Below are 17416 nucleotides of genomic sequence, written 5' to 3' on the forward strand. Positions count from 1 at the left end.
CTCTTCCTGACAGGATCATCCAAGCTCATAGGGGACTACAAGAAGAATCTAGCCACGTAATTCGACATGAAGGATTTGGGACAAATGCATTATTTCTTAGGGTTGGAAGTTTGGCACAAAAGGGGGGGATCTTCCTTGGGCAAGGGAGATATGCTACAAAAATCCTGAAGAGATTCAGGATGGAGGATTGTAGACCCACGGCTACTACAATGATAACCAACTGAAAGAATATTGATGCATCAGAAGACAAAGTTGTTGATTCCACCTTATACAGGCAGCTCATAGTGTCCCGATGTATCTGGTCAATACCAGGCCAGACATTTGCTACGCTGTCAACACTCTCAGTCAGTAAATGGTGGAGCCAAAGAGAGCGCACTGGGCAGCAGCCAAACATGTTCTCAGGTATTTACAGGGAACAGTCGATTATGGACTCTTGTATACTAGGGGTAAGGATATCAGATTGAGTGGGTTTACTGATGCATATTCGACAGGAAGTTTAGTGGATCAGAAAAGTACCTCTGGGTACTGTTTCAACATTGGATCAGGAATGACCTTCTGGTGCAGTATGAAACAGAAATCTGTGGCTCTGAGCTCAGTTGAGGCAGAATATATGGCCGCAAGCACATCTTTGTGCGAGGCCATATGGCTTAGAAAACTACTTGTGAAACTATTCAAAAGAAAGATGGAGGCGACCAGAATCATGTGTGATAATCAGAATTGCATCAAGCTCTTTGAGAATCCAGTGATTCACGATCGGTCAAAGCATATTGATATCCGGTGTCACTTTGTCAAAGACTGTGTCCAACAAGGAGCTGTACAGTTGAGCTACACTCCTACAGGAGAACAAGTGGCAAACATCCTTACCGAGGCCCTTGGAAGAACCAAGTTTGATTATTTCAGGGAGAAGATGGGGATGATAAAGAATCCATTTCAGTAGCAGAAATGGGTATGATGTTGCAGTGCAATAGCAGTCAGTAGTAGCACAATGAAACATGATGAGAAGGAGTTTGCAGTGTAGTTGCAATGTTGGTAAGAAGGACTAGCAGCAGCATGGATGCAGAGGGAGTTGCAGTGCAGATGCAGTGTTGGGAAGATGGACCAGCAACAACACTAATGCAAAAGGAGCTGCGGTACAGATGTAGCAGTGGCAGTGATAGCGCCATGGGTAGCGGTAGGATGCAGTAGTGCAAAGGATGTTGGGCGAGGAGGCCTAACATCAGCGCAGGGACCGATGTCGGATAATCAATGTGATAATCAGTGTGGAGTATTATTAGAGCACAGCCCTCACTAAGAGGGAGTGTTGATTTGGGGTAGCATTGGATGTGCTCTAGCCATGAAAATTGGTGGAGAGGCTAAAGCACATGAGATCTCCAAGACCCAGAAATGGTTTGGGCAGATTCTAACCGGTTTGGGAGATATTAAAATAATTAATATTTTTAATGGAGTTCCTAAGTCTAAACTTAGGAAAAATAAAATATTAATGGGTATTAATATAAAACTGGATTAAAAGGTTCCAAAAGTCATTATTATTATTTTATTATTTAAGAAATTGACTTATTAAAGCATGGATTTCATGCTTGGATCAATGGTGAATAGGTCAAAGCACCCATTAAGTGCTCTAGAATATTTGTTGAGCCAAAGTCAAAGATAGAAATTTATTTTATCTTGTCAAACCCTCCTCCATCAAGTCCCCTTGCAAGTCGACCTCAAAATTGAATTTCTACAAGTCGGTTTCTATCATTATTTATGTCGGCTCAATTACAGGCAGGAACAACTATATATATCGAAGGAACCTCGACCCTACAGTAGCAGTGGACAAAGTTCTGATAGTATTACAAAAACGAAGTTTCAGGAGATAACCACAGGAACGAAGCTTTGAGCATCATTGCAAAACAACGAAGTTTGGGTTGCAAGTGTCATTACAGGTATCATTGCAGAACAACGAAGTTGCAAGTATCATTGCAAGAACGAAGTGTTGAATATAGGTTTTAAGGATCAAAGTATGAACTACAAGACCGATACTCTATATGACTACAGGATAGAGATTATATCTGACTACAGGACTGAGGCTCCATATAGTTACAGGACTGAGCCTTCATATGACTAGAAGACCGAAGGATATGATGTGATCATCTCTGAGCAAGGTTGACTTGATGGATGAAAGGTGTCATTGGTCTAGGTGTCAAGGGTCTTGGTCTTTCTCATCTTGATTTTCTAGTGAAGAGTTTGGACTGGGTTTTCCCCTAGAGAGGTGTTTCGCCCTGGCTATGTGCCTACATTTGTGTCCCTTGTCGTGATCTTCATTGTCTTGGCATTTATCTTGAAGAAAGTGACATGATAAATTACAAGAAAACTAATAAGAAGAAAAGATCAATCTCAACCAAATGTTGTTGATTTTTGGTAGCAGCAGATGTGCTTTAAGTCTCAAATTTTGCAGGGAGGCTTAGGCACATGTATTCCAAAGAACCCAGAAAGCATTTTGGGAAATTCCACCCAGAAACAACTTTATTAAAATAATTAATTATTTTTAATGGGACCCTAAGTCTAGGAAAATAAAATAATTAAAGGGTATTAATATAAATTGTGGGTGTAACTTCTAGAAGAAGACCAGGATCAAGCAGAAACGATCTTAGCCATTGATTAGCTTCTAATATGGATTGTTGAATGTCAACGAGGAGATTATTTAAGGAAGCTTGAGGGTCACTTGGAAGACACATAGAGAGAGTTCAAAGAATCGATTTTCTGAAGCAGAGCAGCTGCCGAGAGATATTCGATAGTGAGCTTTTGCAATGAGGGGCAGGGATAGTTGGGTTGGAGTATCTTCTCCAAGACCCAAGATCAACAGTAGAGAGGCAAAGAGACACCAAGAGGAGGCAGCGCAGACCCAGGAGGGGTTGACCCTCGGCCAAAAGGGCCCACACAGAGCTGACACATAGCCAAAAGGGCTCACGCGGAAGCAACGCAGTCTTCCAGTGCATAAATCTAAAATCTGCCAAGGAGCTGAGATTTCTGAGCTGGGAGGGCTGGAAACTACTCCAGAGAGCAGATGTTTCCCAGTTGGGATGACGCAGAACCTATTGAGGTTGATGCAAGGCCAGCGCAGAGATAGTCGGGGACAGTTGGTCCAGCTGCCGGAACAGCCGAAATTGTCAGGTAGAGTGAGGTAATCTCACTAAATTTTTCTACCAGTTTATTTTCCCTGTAACTAGATTGTCAGAAGGGCATCCAAAGTTGTATTTAGAAACTACTGCATAATAATAAAAATTCTCAGAGCTGTTGCACCGGTTTTTCCCGCATTGGGTTTTTCCGGGGACATTTGTCCAAAAAATATTGTCACTTGTGCATCTTTCTCTATTTATTATGTTCTTGTTTTGGCAAATTAATTAATTAAGTGAAGGTTGTAGTGTGTTCGCTTCGATATTTGCTGTAGGAAATGGTAAATAATTTGTTTCAGTATTTAACAGATAGGAGAAGTTTAATCAGTTGATGCAGTTGGTGATTCAGGTGGGATTCTCGAATTTTCACAAACGTCATCGTCTAAGAGAAATCTATCTAAAGAACCTAATCACCATGATACCCTTGATTTCTCAACAGACTTCAACTTCTGACAGAGGCCAAAGAATAAAGTCTATCATTCTTGATGATGCATGGAGGGATAAAGTCCAATACCTTTTGCATTTCACAAAACCAATAATAACCATGGTTAGGGCATTTGACACAAATATGCCTTGCTTGGGGGAAGTCTATGAGAACACAAAGAGTATGTTAGAGAGGATATGAGAAATTATCAAGGCAAGTGAATGTGACATTGTCTTTACCTAGTAGAGCAGCTCCAAACAAATATTTTGAAGTGATACAGGGATATAAAACAACTTTGAGGAAAATCTATAGATAAGTGGGAATTGCAAAACAAGTATGTGATCCACTAGCCATGAAGCATTTATACTATCCACTAGGAACCTTATACTATCCACTAAGAACATTTTGGATCCACTAGCCATGGATGATCGGGGGCATATGGATCCTATCACTTGGTGGGCTTCTATGGTGGGGATAACACTTATCTCTCAACTCTAGTCACAAGGTTTATTATCACAAGTTGCCAGTTCCTCATCAGCTGAGAGGAACTGGAGTACATATGGCTTCATTCATTCAGTGAAGTGAAACAGACTAGTAGCAACAAAGGCTGAGGATCTTGTGTAAGTTCATTCCAACCTTTGCCTTCTATCGGATTCTAGTCTAGAGTATAAGAAAGGTCGAAGTAGTATGTGGAATGTGGAACCTGGGATATCTAATTTAAACATGACATTGAATGCCATGACTCACCTTAATCTACTTGAGGATGCTACACAACCAATTACTACTTTTGGAGCAACTTTTGACATTCATGGCACACCATCATCTATTCACGAGGCAAAGTTGCAATATGCAGATGATGATGATGTGGACCTATTTCAGGATTTGTAAACAGACCCACTTTATATTATCATATTAATAAAGTGATCATTGATGAAACACTCATTTTGTATTTACTACTATCATTTTTGTATGAGGCAAGATGCATCATTTCAATATTCAGATACATAAATTATCAAATAATTTTAGTTCTAATGTTGTGATTCATGAATGGTTTTGATTTTGAAAATCAAATATATTTTCTAAAATTTAAATATTATTATATATTTTTGTACTTGATGTATCATCACCGCATTTGGATCCTGGCTTTTCAAAAATCCAACAAATTTGTATCCAGATCCATATCTTGGTAACTTAGAGCAACACATGTACAAAAGAAAACGAAAGTCCTTATTAAGAAGATGACAACTTAGCATTCATATCACACATTGGTTAAAAGAGAAGCACATCAGTAAAAAACGCTCCATTTAGAACCATCTAGAACAACCCCTTTATGTACTCTTTCCAAACAAGAGCGATTGTCTTTCAACATGGTGCCTAGATTCCTGACAGACCAACGCAGGTAGGGATGAGATGCAATGTGGCTACAACATTTCTGAATTAAGGTCATAATAAAGATTCTAATAAATGTTAAGGGAGTTATGGTGATTCAAAATTTGTTGTTTCAAAACGCTAGCTACATTTGACCATTTCTAATGGAGCGTTTAACCTTCTCTTGAGTTCTTTTCGTATTTTGGGATGAAGAAACTACTATTGACTTTTGGTAGCATCTGAAGTGCTCTAGCTATGAATATTGGTGGAGACGCTAAGGCACATGAGATCTCCAAGACCCAAATTTTTTTGGAGAAATTCCACCTGGATAAAGAGATATTAAAATAATTAATATTTTTAATGGGTCCCTAAGTCTAAACTTAGGAAAATTAAAATATTAATGTGTAATATGGGTGAGAAAGTTCTAAATAACGAGCATCAAGTCAAATTTAATCTTAGTCATTGATTAGGGACTTAATCTCGATCGTTGAATCGTCAACAGGAAAAGTATAAGAGGAGGCTTGAGGGTCAGTTGGAGACACACCAAGAGAGATTAGTGAGTTCGATTTTCTGGGGCGAGGTTTGCTAAGGAAATCGATCAAGTGATTAGTCGCAGTGAGGGGAAGTTAGGCAGGAGGCCAAAGAATACATATCAGAGAGGCAGCAAAGAGCTGGAAGAGGCGGCGCAGAGCCTAGGAGGGCTGACGCAGAGACTAAACAGGCCAGCGCAGAGCACACAGAAGCTGCAAAGGCAAACACAGAGAACGCAGAAGCTGACGTAGAAAGCCGTAGATCCTGACGCAAACAGCATAGAGGCTATAGAGGCTAATGCTAGGAGGTTTTGTGGGGCAAAACTGAGAGCAGATTAGCTAGGAGAGGGTTACATAGTTCCAAAGAGGGTGACACAGTTCCAGAAGAGTGCTTGGAGCAGCTTTCAATGTCTAGCACAAGGAAGAGTTAAAGTCATTGTAGGGTTGTTCATCCGGCTACTGATTTGCCAGAATATCCGTCTCCAGAGAGAGGCTGTACTGCCAAGGAAATTCTCTGAAGGGTGAGCGATTTCTGGCACCCTAGTTGTATTCAGAATCTGCTTATTAATAAAACCCTCTATATGTTGCATTGGTTCTCCGCATTGGGTTTTTTTGGGGACGATTGTCCAAAAATAACGGTGGCCTTTGTGTTGTCTCAGTTTATTTCATTTGTTGATCTGTATATTTGTGAAGGCTACAATTGTGTTTACTTTGATGTTTCTGTTATTAAATAACTTGTTAATGTAAAGAACAAGTAGGAGATCGTAAACCAGATATTGTAGTAGGGGTTTCTGATGTGTTAGATTTAGAAATTTTCACATGGTATCAGAGGGATTGCAGATCAAGGAGGACTGAAGGCACCAGTAGAAGAAATTCGAGGATTTGCAGCAGAGAAGCAGTTGTTCCAAGGGACAGCGTTGTTCCAGAGCCAAGGACACAGAAGGAAGAGTGACGCAGTGCAAAGAAAGTGACGCAGAGGCTCACGCAATGCCTGCATCAGCATTCTGAGCAAGGAAGGGAAGACGCAGTAGCTGGGAGGAGCCCATGCAGTAGCTGCGTCAGCAGTCCAGGCCAACGCAGAGACAAAACGGGGGTAGATCAGGCCTACACAGTGCCCAGTCATCTTTCTCAGCCGGGAAGGATTAACGTTGTGGCCAGGAGGAGCTGATCCAGCTCACACTGTGATTGCGCAGCGCCAGAAGCGCTTAGATTCTTCAGTTGTCGGGGCTAAGGGAGCTGTGTAGATTGTGATTTGAGGAGCTGGTGGGACATTGTTTCTGTCTGTGCAGAACAGTGTCTAAGGAGGTAGAACCAAGGTAGAGGGAAGCATTACCTTGATGGATTTCTAGCCAAGAAATCAAGATCCGAGTTGCACCAACAAAGGGGAATTGGAGAGGAGTGATTCGACAATTGGCAAGAGGATTTCTAAGAGGGAAGAGGGAGTCTAGAAGAGGAGCAAAGATGGCAGTGAACGGATTGAGGGACCAGGACAGATTGGACGAGGCTTCCAATTTTGTCATCTAGAAGACCAGGATCCTAGCAATCTTGGATAAACATTGCATCAAGGACTATGCCTTGAAAACTGTAGTTGTCCCAGATGACCCTGATGTAAATGATAAGTATGAGGAGGCCATGGCAAAGGCGAAATGCATGATCCTAGACAGGGTCAAGGATCATGTCATACCACATATTGTTGAGAAGAACACAACAAATGAGATGTGGCAAACGTTGACCACGTTATGCTAGGGCTCTTCCGTGCAGTGGAAGATGTTATTAGAGAATCAACTGAGGTCATATCAGATGCAGAAAGGAGAGGAGATAGATCACTTCCTCCTCAGGTTGCAAGGAATTCGCGACCAGCTTACTTTCGTGGGGTCCACACCGGATCCAGAGTTTATGGTCAGGACTGCTCTAAATGCAGTCTCTAGGACTGGCAGACGTTTGTCCAAAGCATTTTGGGCAAAGCGAATCTCCCCAGTTGGGAAGAGATGTGGGCACCTCTACGGCAGGAGGAGATCAGGAGGTTGACCAAGGCGAGGAGTAGTGGTAAGGGGATTCGAGTCAAGAAAGAGGAAGAGGATGTGGCTTTAGCATCTGCGCAACAGCAAGCGATGAGGAAGAAGGACATCTCCAAGGTCAACTGCTTCAACTGTGGGGAGCTGGGACATTATGCATCTCAGTGCCCTAGGAAGAAAGGCAAGGGAGAAGCTTCCAACTCTAAGGCAGCTCCAGCAAAGGCAGAGAAGGATGTCGAGACTGATGATGATTGTGCCATGAGTGCTCATGCACCTCTAGAGAAGAGGTGAGGTGACACTAAGTTGTAGTTAAGAGGACTACACGTTGGGGCATGATCCTTGAGGTGCCCAAACTCTTGGATCACATTCGGCTACGGGAGCCCTTAACGTCAGTAGCATGATGACAGGTGTCGGATGGAGCAAAGTGTGGTGTAGCGACAAGGCAGGGCTAGAGTGCAGAAGTCTATAGCAATGCAGCAGAGGTTACAGCAGTGCAAGAGGCATAGTGGTGTTTGCAGCAGAGGTTACAGCAATGCGAGAGGCACAGAGGTGTTTGTAGCAGCGCAATGGTAGCAGATAGAGCACAGGATAGCAGCAGAGGTAGCTTCAGCATCACAACGCCTCCAGACTGACCAGGATGTCAGTATTTGGGGGAAGTCAGTTACCTACTTCTCGGTAACTAAGTTGCAGTGCAACAGTTAGTAATGGCAGTGCTATGGGCAGCATGATGCAACATGTTGAGAGGGTGCTGCAATACAAATGTAGCAGTGGCAGTGGCAGTGTCATGGGCAGCAGTACAAGAACAGCAGTGCAAGGCAGCAGCAGGCAGCAGCCAAAGCAACATATGCTACAGTGACTGATTCTGGGTGATCATTACTATGAGCATCATCCTCATTAAAAAAGGAGTGTTTTTTTGAAGCATCGGATGTGCTCTAGCCATGGATGTGTGGAGAGGCTAAGACATGGTGGAGAGGAACCCAAGACCCAGAAATCGTTTGGAGAAATTCCACCCGGATAAAGAGATATTAAAATAATTAATATTTTTAATGGGTCTCTAAGTCTAAACTTAGGAAAATTAAAATATTAATGTGTATTAATATAATATGGGTGAGAAAGTTCTAAATAATGAGGATCGCGCCAAATCTAATCTTAGCCGTTGATTAGGGACTTAATCTCGACCGTTCAATCGTCAACAGGAAAAGTATAAGAGGAGGCTTGAGGGTCAGTTGGAAACAAACCAAGAGAGATCAGTCAGTTCGATTTTTCGGGTTGAGGATTGATGAGGAAATCGAACAAATGATCAGTTGCAGTGAGGGGCAATTCGGTAGGAGGTCGAAGAATACATATCAGAGAGATAGAGAAGAGCCGAAATAGGCAACGCAGAGCCTAGGAGGATTGACGCTGAGGACACAAAAGCTGCAAACGCAGACGCAGAGGACGCAGAGGCTGACGCAGAAAGTTGCAGAGGCTGACGCAGACAGCGCAGAGGCTGCAGAGGCTAATGCTGGGGTGAAGAGGTTGCGCTGAGGAGGTTCTATGGGGCAGAGTGAGAGCAAATTAGCCAGGAGAGGGTGATTCAGTTCCAGAGAGGGTGACGCAGTTTCAGAGAGGGTGATGCAATTCCAGAGGAGTGCTTGGAGCAATTTTCGCTATCCAACTCAAGGAACAATCAGAGTCACTATGGGGTTGTTCATTCGGCTGTTGATTTGCCGGAATATCTGTTTCCAGAGAGATGTTCCACTGCCAAGGAAATTCTCTGAAGCGTGAGCCATTTTTGGCACCCTAGTTGTATTCAGAATCTGCATAATAATAAAATCCTCTACATGCTGCACCAGTTTACCCGCATTGGGTTTTTCTGGGGACGATTATCCAAAAGTAATGGTTTCCCTTGTGTTGTCTCGGTTTAATTCAATTGTTGATCTATATATTTGTGAAGGCTGCAGTTGTGTTTACTTAGATGTTTATGTTATTAAATAACGTGTTAATATAAAGAACAAGTAGGAGATAGCAAACCAAATATTGCAGTAGGGCTTTTTGATGTGTTCGACTCATAATTTCTCACAGCTACTAGACAATCATTCTTAGAGACACATGTGGCAGCAAAAACTAAATCAAACCAAACCCCTATTTTGTAGAAACTTCACGAACTTCTTTATGTATCTTAATATAATTATTTCTAGAGCGTCCATGGATCTAGAAATTACTCAAAAGCATTTTACTATAAAATGTTTGACGAGAAGCTCTATGAAATGAAGAGAGTTCTAGTTTGCAAAGGCATGGTTGGATGAATGGGATTTTCCCTCTAAGCTTAGTTGAAGATCCATTGGGAGGAAGAAGTTAAGGGTCAAGCTCAATGAAGGTTCCTCCATTTCGACTCTCTGGCAGGGATAACTACAGTTTGTAAAAACTGCAATTGTATCTTGCTGCAAAAATAATCTTTGTTGAAGGGCATCATTGCAAGAATAAGAGAATGTTACAGCTGAAGTAAAGTCTTCCCTAACTCTCAACATAACCTTGAATAACGGAAGACATTTGCTGCTGGAATTTTCTAGTTATAGCTGTATATTTACTGTTTGAAGTCTGTTGTAATTATGAAAGAAAATTGCTTGTGGTAGGTACATTATGCTTCTTTGACCTCATGATCAAATCAGATTTGAATATTGATATGCTGTTGGCTGATCATTCAATTAGAAGGATGTCATACACAATTTACTTTATTTAGGGCTTCATATAAGGTGACTTCACTATTTTCATGGTTGCATGTTATCATCACATGGCTGTGATGTTGCATCTTTACATAATGACCCTTGCTTATTCTTGCACAATCTGAAAATCTGTTTTGGACTCTGTAGCACATCAATGCATGTCATAATTATGTCTTCTCCATCATACTTGAGACCTTTTTCCCCTCTATTATTGACTCCATCACCCAATGGATATACACTAGTTCTGATAGTCCAACACTTTGTTATTACTTTAATCTAAAAATATCTTCATCCCGCACATCTGACTTTATATCAAGCTTTGAAAGAACAGAAATGTACTCCTGCTAGGGAATTCCCTCTTGTGGCAAAGAAGAGCTGGCCTAAAGCGAGGAGGATGACCATTGAAATGACAGTGAATGGTGTCCTAAAGTTGCCCCAGGGTTTGTGCTTGGTGATTGGACTTAACTTTTGCACACATCTCGAAGGTAACAATGAGCATATTCTTACAACCACTGTAGGGCTCTCGAATGACACAACTAAGTATAATAAATACTACAAGCTAATTCACTTAATTGGATGCATGCAATAGGACTGAAAAGACACATTGTAGCATACTAGAAATCATTATTTTGTTCTATCTGCAAACCATGTTTGCCACTGAATGAAAATAAAATAACAATTATGATCACAATATTCCAAAAGAAACCTGCTTGGAATTGTTTGATACAATTTGACTTCTTGCTAACTTCACTTCTGGGAGCAGATCTATTTAGTTTAATGATTTAATCAGCTGCATTTCACCATACTTGGAACCTGATTATAAAGAGATACTGCTAAAAAATCTTGGGAAAAAGTACCTTTAATTCTGCAGGTGACATGTTTAAAACTCTTAAAGGTTCCAGCTCTTTCTTTAGCAGACGTGTTGCCAATATTGCATTACTCTGCAGAAGAACAACATTACGTTAGATGTAAAATCAAAATGAAAACTATACCCTGTATTCATATACAAGGGTGCAAATATACACAATCACAGAAACAAAGAATGTCAGACTCCATATTTATAATCCTTTCACATACCTTACTAGAGTAGTCAACGAGGGCATCTATTCAATATTCAAATGATACTTTCTTCATCACTTTCATTTTCTTATCTAACTTCATTTAAATAATAATGTCTACTAGTTTCCAAAATTAGCCATAAGGATTGTAAGATGTACAAACCTAAGCTGTGAGATATGGTGAAACAGATATGAGTTTCTGAAACAGAAGCACGTTGGAAATTTGACCCTTCAAAAATTTGGAAATGGGAAAAATGTTACATATATATCATATACATATAATATATCACACGCACACACACACACACACACACATATATAACATATTATATTGAGACCTTGAAAGAAAGCATTATGAATAAATAAGCAAGAAAATTATCTAGGAATCTGAATCTGAAGACCCCATGGCCCAATGTACATGGCACTCGTCAAATTTTACAAAAGTTCAGAAGTCAGCAGGGCGCCTATGCCCCTTTTCTCTCTCTTCTCTCTAAATTCTCTCTCTCTAATTCCGCACCCCTGCAGAGGAATTGTATTAAATGTCGCTAACATGATGCATTTTGTAACAGGCTTAGGCGACTTGGGACCTTGTTATCAAGTAAGTCTGCTCTAGGGTGTTTTTTTCACTTAGCTAATTATTCTCGCTTTTCAATGATGAATAACTAGCTGAGTTTTTTCACTCATACACACCCCAAAACTAGAGCATGGCTTGGAAATCGGCCCTTGGGTCCATCCTAATGCCTGAGTTGATGTATATTACCATGCTAGTTCATATCTAAAGTGTCACAAAATTTGACTAGGTTTTTATATGATTTTTCAATTATTAAAAATTCCCAAGGAAGAGATTTTTAATCAATTTCTATGTAACATTGTAAATAAATGATCCTAGAAGATGTTGGTGGCATATAAGTACTTAAAATTCATACTCTCCATCCCAACATTCTCCTAAGGTACACTATGGGGATCAAAAAGCCAATAACACCCCCTCAAAACCCACTTTTCTTAAGTCAGTGGCATCAAGAGGCAAGAAAGTACAAAAAATTACGAAGTGTTGGACACATAAATGTGTCTCAAAGACCAAAATTGCATGGAAATTCAACTGAAGTCAAAGACGAGATACAAGACTGACTTGGAAGCCATATCATCATCAAGTCAACAGCCTTAATGAGATCGAGTTGACTGACTATGTATGAGATCATCTTTTTGAGATGGAAGGTCAATTTCCCTTGGAAACAACCTTGAATCTCATGGGTGTGAAAATTGTAGCCATGGTCGGCATTTCCATCAATTAAAATTTGAAGGAAGAAAAGTAAAATGAAAATTGAAATTTGAATTTTATAATTTCCCTCCAACAAATATTTTTCAAGTCGGCTAGAGGCTCCTAAAGGCACCCATTCGACCTCCTCAAATGTCTATATAAAGGAGACCTCTCCTCATTGACACACATCAATATGTCTTCACATGAGCTTTGTTCCAGCGAATTTCTGAAGGAGAAAGGAGGGCTGGAATTTCAAGAGGAGGGTTTTGGGTTTTTGTCTTGTTCTTGGGTATTGGTCTAGCTATTTTATTGATGTTGCTTCTGATGTACTATGAACTCTCTCTCTCTCATAAGGAAGAATTTTTTATGGGTTTTCCCCTTGTGGGTTTTGCCCTAGCCTTAGGCTTAATTTTTGTGTCTCGTCTCATGGTTTATTTTACTACTCTTTCATGGTTTAATGTATGATTAACTGCTTAATGTTAAGTAAAATCTGATAATGATTATTTGCAGTTATAACCTATTCAAGTAATTTAATTCTAGCAATGCCCTAGCTAAACTTAACGATTTGGGTGGATCTAGATATAGAAGTAGCCTTGAAAATAGCTCGAAAAAAATCGAAGTCCTCAAATGGAAGTGAACCCAAAACCAGATCGTAGTGCTCGTCACCTTGATTCCAATGGTGTGAACGGCACTCAAATCTGAGTTTGTATGCTCAAGTTATAGTTGGTCAAAGTTTTGGTCAAACTTGGCCAAGTGGCAGTGACTAACGAGGCAACAATTTGGCAAAGTCATGGCACATGGAAAACGGCGGTTGGAATAGGCGAATTTGTCGCCTCCTTAATTTGTTTAATAACCCTTAATTTCCAGTAGAAATTTTTTATCTATTATGTTTAAAAAAACAAAAAATATATATATTTGGGGGGTGGATTGCCACCCCCGCCACCACCCAACGGTCCTTCCAACGGCATATATAATATATATATTTAAAAAGGGTAAGCGGGCCACCCCTGGCGGAGCCACCCAACCTGGATGGAACCACGTATATTAATCGTCGAACCACATTCCATTTGACCCTAACAAAAACATTAACTGCCGACTATATAAACATGTCAGTCGCGTATTCCAAAACCAATTCACACCAAGTATGGTGTGGGCGGGGTTTGAACCCTGTCGAGACTTACCATTGGGCCAACGGCCCATACATTGGCCAATTCGCCCACGAGCTTATATTTAAACCTCCCTTCTGCCATTCAAACCAAACCGGCGGAGGGCAGACTGACGGAACCAGGAGTAGCTAGAGGAGCGGAACCATGAGCAAGGGATTTGCAAAGATGCTGAAAAGATTCCCTTAGAGGGCCAGAGATGCCAATGTTAGAATTTGACAAGTTTATAGTCATTTTTGCATGTTTTCACGCCATGAATCCAACGGTGCAGTTTGTTTCTCCAACTGAGGTCTCCATTTTCAGGCCATCATCCGAATTGGAGGTATAAGGGTCATTTTTGTAAAGTTGATTGTAATTCATTTTTCTGATGCCACTTAATGAAAGAAGGCTTCCCCACTTTGAGCAAGGCCCAGAGACATAGCCCACATTGAGTGAACTCTGTAATCAAATCATTTGTGTGTCTTTAATATCATAGTTGCTTTATGATTTCTGCTTCTTTTTCATGTGTTAAGTTACTTGGTTAATATGCTCTTTTATATGCAATTATGTATGCATCCTTGAAGTTAAAAGATCTAGATCAGTTTGGTATCAAAGCAGGTCTTCTTGATGTGAGTTGCATGAGTGAATGCTAACCAGGAACAAACTCCAAAGAGGAGAAGGAAAACTCAAATCCTTTGATCTCAAAGCGGGGTGTGCACCACAAAGATGGAACATGGCAGATGAGGAAGCTCGAATGGAGGAAGAGCAAAATTATCGCAAGATCTTCTTCACCATGGCAGAGAAAGTTGACAAGTTGTTTGCAGAGTATGAGAAGACAATCAAGCCTGAGAAGAAAGAGCCAGATGACCATGCATTGGTAAATCATGAAGGTGGAAGAGGAGAGCCTCTTGAACCGCCCTCTCCATCCTCTAGTGACAATTCTTCTTCTTCTTCTTCTCATCACTCTAACATGCATCATAGGAATACATCTAAGAAGCCATTTTTTAAGCTAGATGTAAAGTTTGATTTGCCCACATATAATGGAGAATGTAATGCAGAGAAACTAAACAATTGGATTAGACAGATCGAGGTTTATTGTCAGATTCAGCAGATCAAGGAAGATGAGGCAAAGATCCAATTAGCATCTCTTCAGCTGAGTGGCACCGCTCTCATCTGGTGGGAGAGCAAGTTGCAGAAAGGCAGCAAAAACTTGGGTAATCTCCTTTCTTCTTGGTCCAATTTTGTTTTTGCATTAAAAGATCAATTTTATCCTTTGGGTTATCGACAAAAGGCTTTAATGGAATGGCAATATTTAAGACAAGGAAAGGGTCAAAATGTACAAAGCTTCACAGAAGAGTTTAGAAAACAAGCATTGAATTTGGGCATTTCACTTGATTCACCAGAAATTGTAACAAAGTATATTGGTCCTTTACATAGTTACATTAGACATTCTTGGTTATTATTTCAGCCTACTACGATTGATGCGGCCTGTGAAGGCCATTCACCTTGAAAGCAGGGGCGAGAATGGTAAAGAAGAGCAACCAAAGAAATCATCTTTCAAACCTCATAATGGAAAGTTCAAAGGAAAAAGAAAGCGAAAGGACAAGAAGATAGCTACAACCAAGGAGGAAGGAGCAAAGCCATCTTGCACACATTGCAAGAAGGAAGGCCATGATGATGAACATTGTTGGAAGTTGCACCTGGAGTTGAAGCCAAAGAGATTTGGTGGAAAGAACAAGCAAAAGATGATGGCAATTGCACAGCAAAACCTTGGATCCGATTTTGGTGACAAGACATTGATCACAGCAGTGGGCACACTAGGTACTCTTTCTCTTCATGCTAATGAAAATTCTAAATCGCATGCAAGTACAAGTTCTTCAAATGAGTCTCTTGTTAATGAACGAGAGAGAATTGAATTGTTCCACATTAGCGTTGTAATGAAACATTCTAAAGTGGAAACCTTGTTTGATCTGGGTTCACAAGCAACTTTTATTTCAGAATCCTTGGTTAAAAATTTAGGGTTAGAGACCAAGCCTCATCTGAAACCATACCCGCTTGGTTAGGTGTGTGATAAAGCAAAATTGCATGTAACCAAGCAGTGTAGAGCTAGATTTGTGATTGCATCCAAACTAGTTGATGAAGATGATCTTGATGTTGTACCCTTGGGTATATGTGGTATTGTATTGGGGTGTCCATATTTGTATGACAGGAAAGAAGTTTTCTTTCACCATGAAGACAAGTATCATTTCACAAAAGATGAGGTGGAATACATTGTTAGAGCTCATCGCGCCAAAATCAATGTCGGTCTTGTAAGTGCAAGTCAGATGAAGAGATCGATTAATTCTAGCAAAGGGTGCATGCTCATGGTTGTGAGAGCAAAATATGTCGAGACATCTAAAGCTTTCCAAGGTTGTGATCCCATTGATAAAAGGGAATTGTATGAAATTGTTCCTAACTATGATGGGCTTTTTCAAGAACCAAGTGGGTTGCCTCCAAAGCATGAGATCCAACATGAGATTCACTTGCAGTAGGATGCTCCTTTACCCAACATTGGTATGTACAGGTTGTCAACCATCAAGATGGAGGAGATAAAGAAGCAGGTACAGGAATTGTTGAACCAAGGGGTCATAAGACCAAGTTCTTCTCCATGCGGTTCACCTATCATGTTGGTGCCAAAAAAGGATGGCACATGGAGGATGTGTGTGGATTACAGAGAACTCAAAAAAATAACGGTGAAGAATCGGTACCCTCTCCCTCGCATTGATGATTTATTAGATCAATTGAAAAATGTTGTCTATTTCACAAAACTAGACTTGCACAATGGTTATCATCAGGTCAGGATTGCAGAACAGGATGTATGGAAGACTGCATTCAAGACGAAACAAGGGTTGTTTGAATGGTTGGTGATGCCATTCGGACTATGCAATGCTCTAGCCACATTCAAGCCACATTCATGAGGATGATGAATGGTCTTTTCAGGCCTTTTCTTAATGATTTTGTACTTGTGTATCTTGATGACATTCTTGTTTACAATAGGACATGGGATGATCATGTGTGTCATGTTAAAAAAGTGCTTGATGTTTTGCAAAAAGAAAAATTGTATGTCAAAATGTCTAAGTGTGAATTTGGTAAGACCTCTTTGGTTTACTTGGGTCACATTGTTGGTGGTGGACAATTGAAAATAGATCCTTCTAAAATTGATGTGATTGTAAAGTGGCCTAAACCCACCAATGTTACAGAGGTTTGTAGCTTTTTGGGTGCAATAAAATACTGGAGAAGGTTCATTGCCAACTTCTTTGTCATTGCATCCCCCTTACATGCATTGACGAGTGTGAAGCAAACCTTTTAGTGGGGAGGAAAGCAGCAGAAAGCCTTTGATGCACTGAAAGAGAAGATCAACACTACACCAGTTTTGGCCTTACCTGACCTCCAGCAACCTTTTAAGATCGAGACCGATGCTAGTGGATACGCCATGGGAGCAGTATTGATGCAGCAAAGGAAACCTATATGTTACCATTCGGAGACATTCTCCCAAGATGTTGTGAACTATCCCACATACGACAAGGAGTTGTATGCCTTGGTTCAAAGCATGAAGAAGTGGAAACACTATTTGATCGACAAGGAGACCATCATTCACACAGATCACCAACCCTTGCAGTACCTTCAGTCGCAGACCAAGCTTCAACAAGCACGTCATTTCAAATGGATGGGATTCCTTCAGTAGTTTCTGTCAGACCAAGCAATAACTCCTCAAAATCAAT

The 17416-nt window shown here is 40.6% G+C and overlaps 1 protein-coding gene across 1 annotated transcript in view; it reads right to left on the bottom strand.

The window, feature by feature from the left end:
• LOC149151624 (protein REPRESSOR OF VERNALIZATION 1-like) overlaps positions 1-17416 on the bottom strand; it is a 337711-nt gene that overhangs the window by 52303 nt on the left and 267992 nt on the right. The window contains exon 5 of the mRNA XM_089438337.1: positions 11055-11138. Coding sequence (XP_089294463.1) covers positions 11055-11138 — 84 coding nt within the window. The remainder of the gene's footprint in view (positions 1-11054; positions 11139-17416) is intronic.

Source organism: Pinus tabuliformis, chromosome 9 (genome assembly GCF_031772625.1).
Source record: "Pinus tabuliformis cultivar Carrire ecotype Pingquan chromosome 9, CPIR1, whole genome shotgun sequence".
NCBI classification, from domain to species: domain Eukaryota; kingdom Viridiplantae; phylum Streptophyta; class Pinopsida; order Pinales; family Pinaceae; genus Pinus; species Pinus tabuliformis.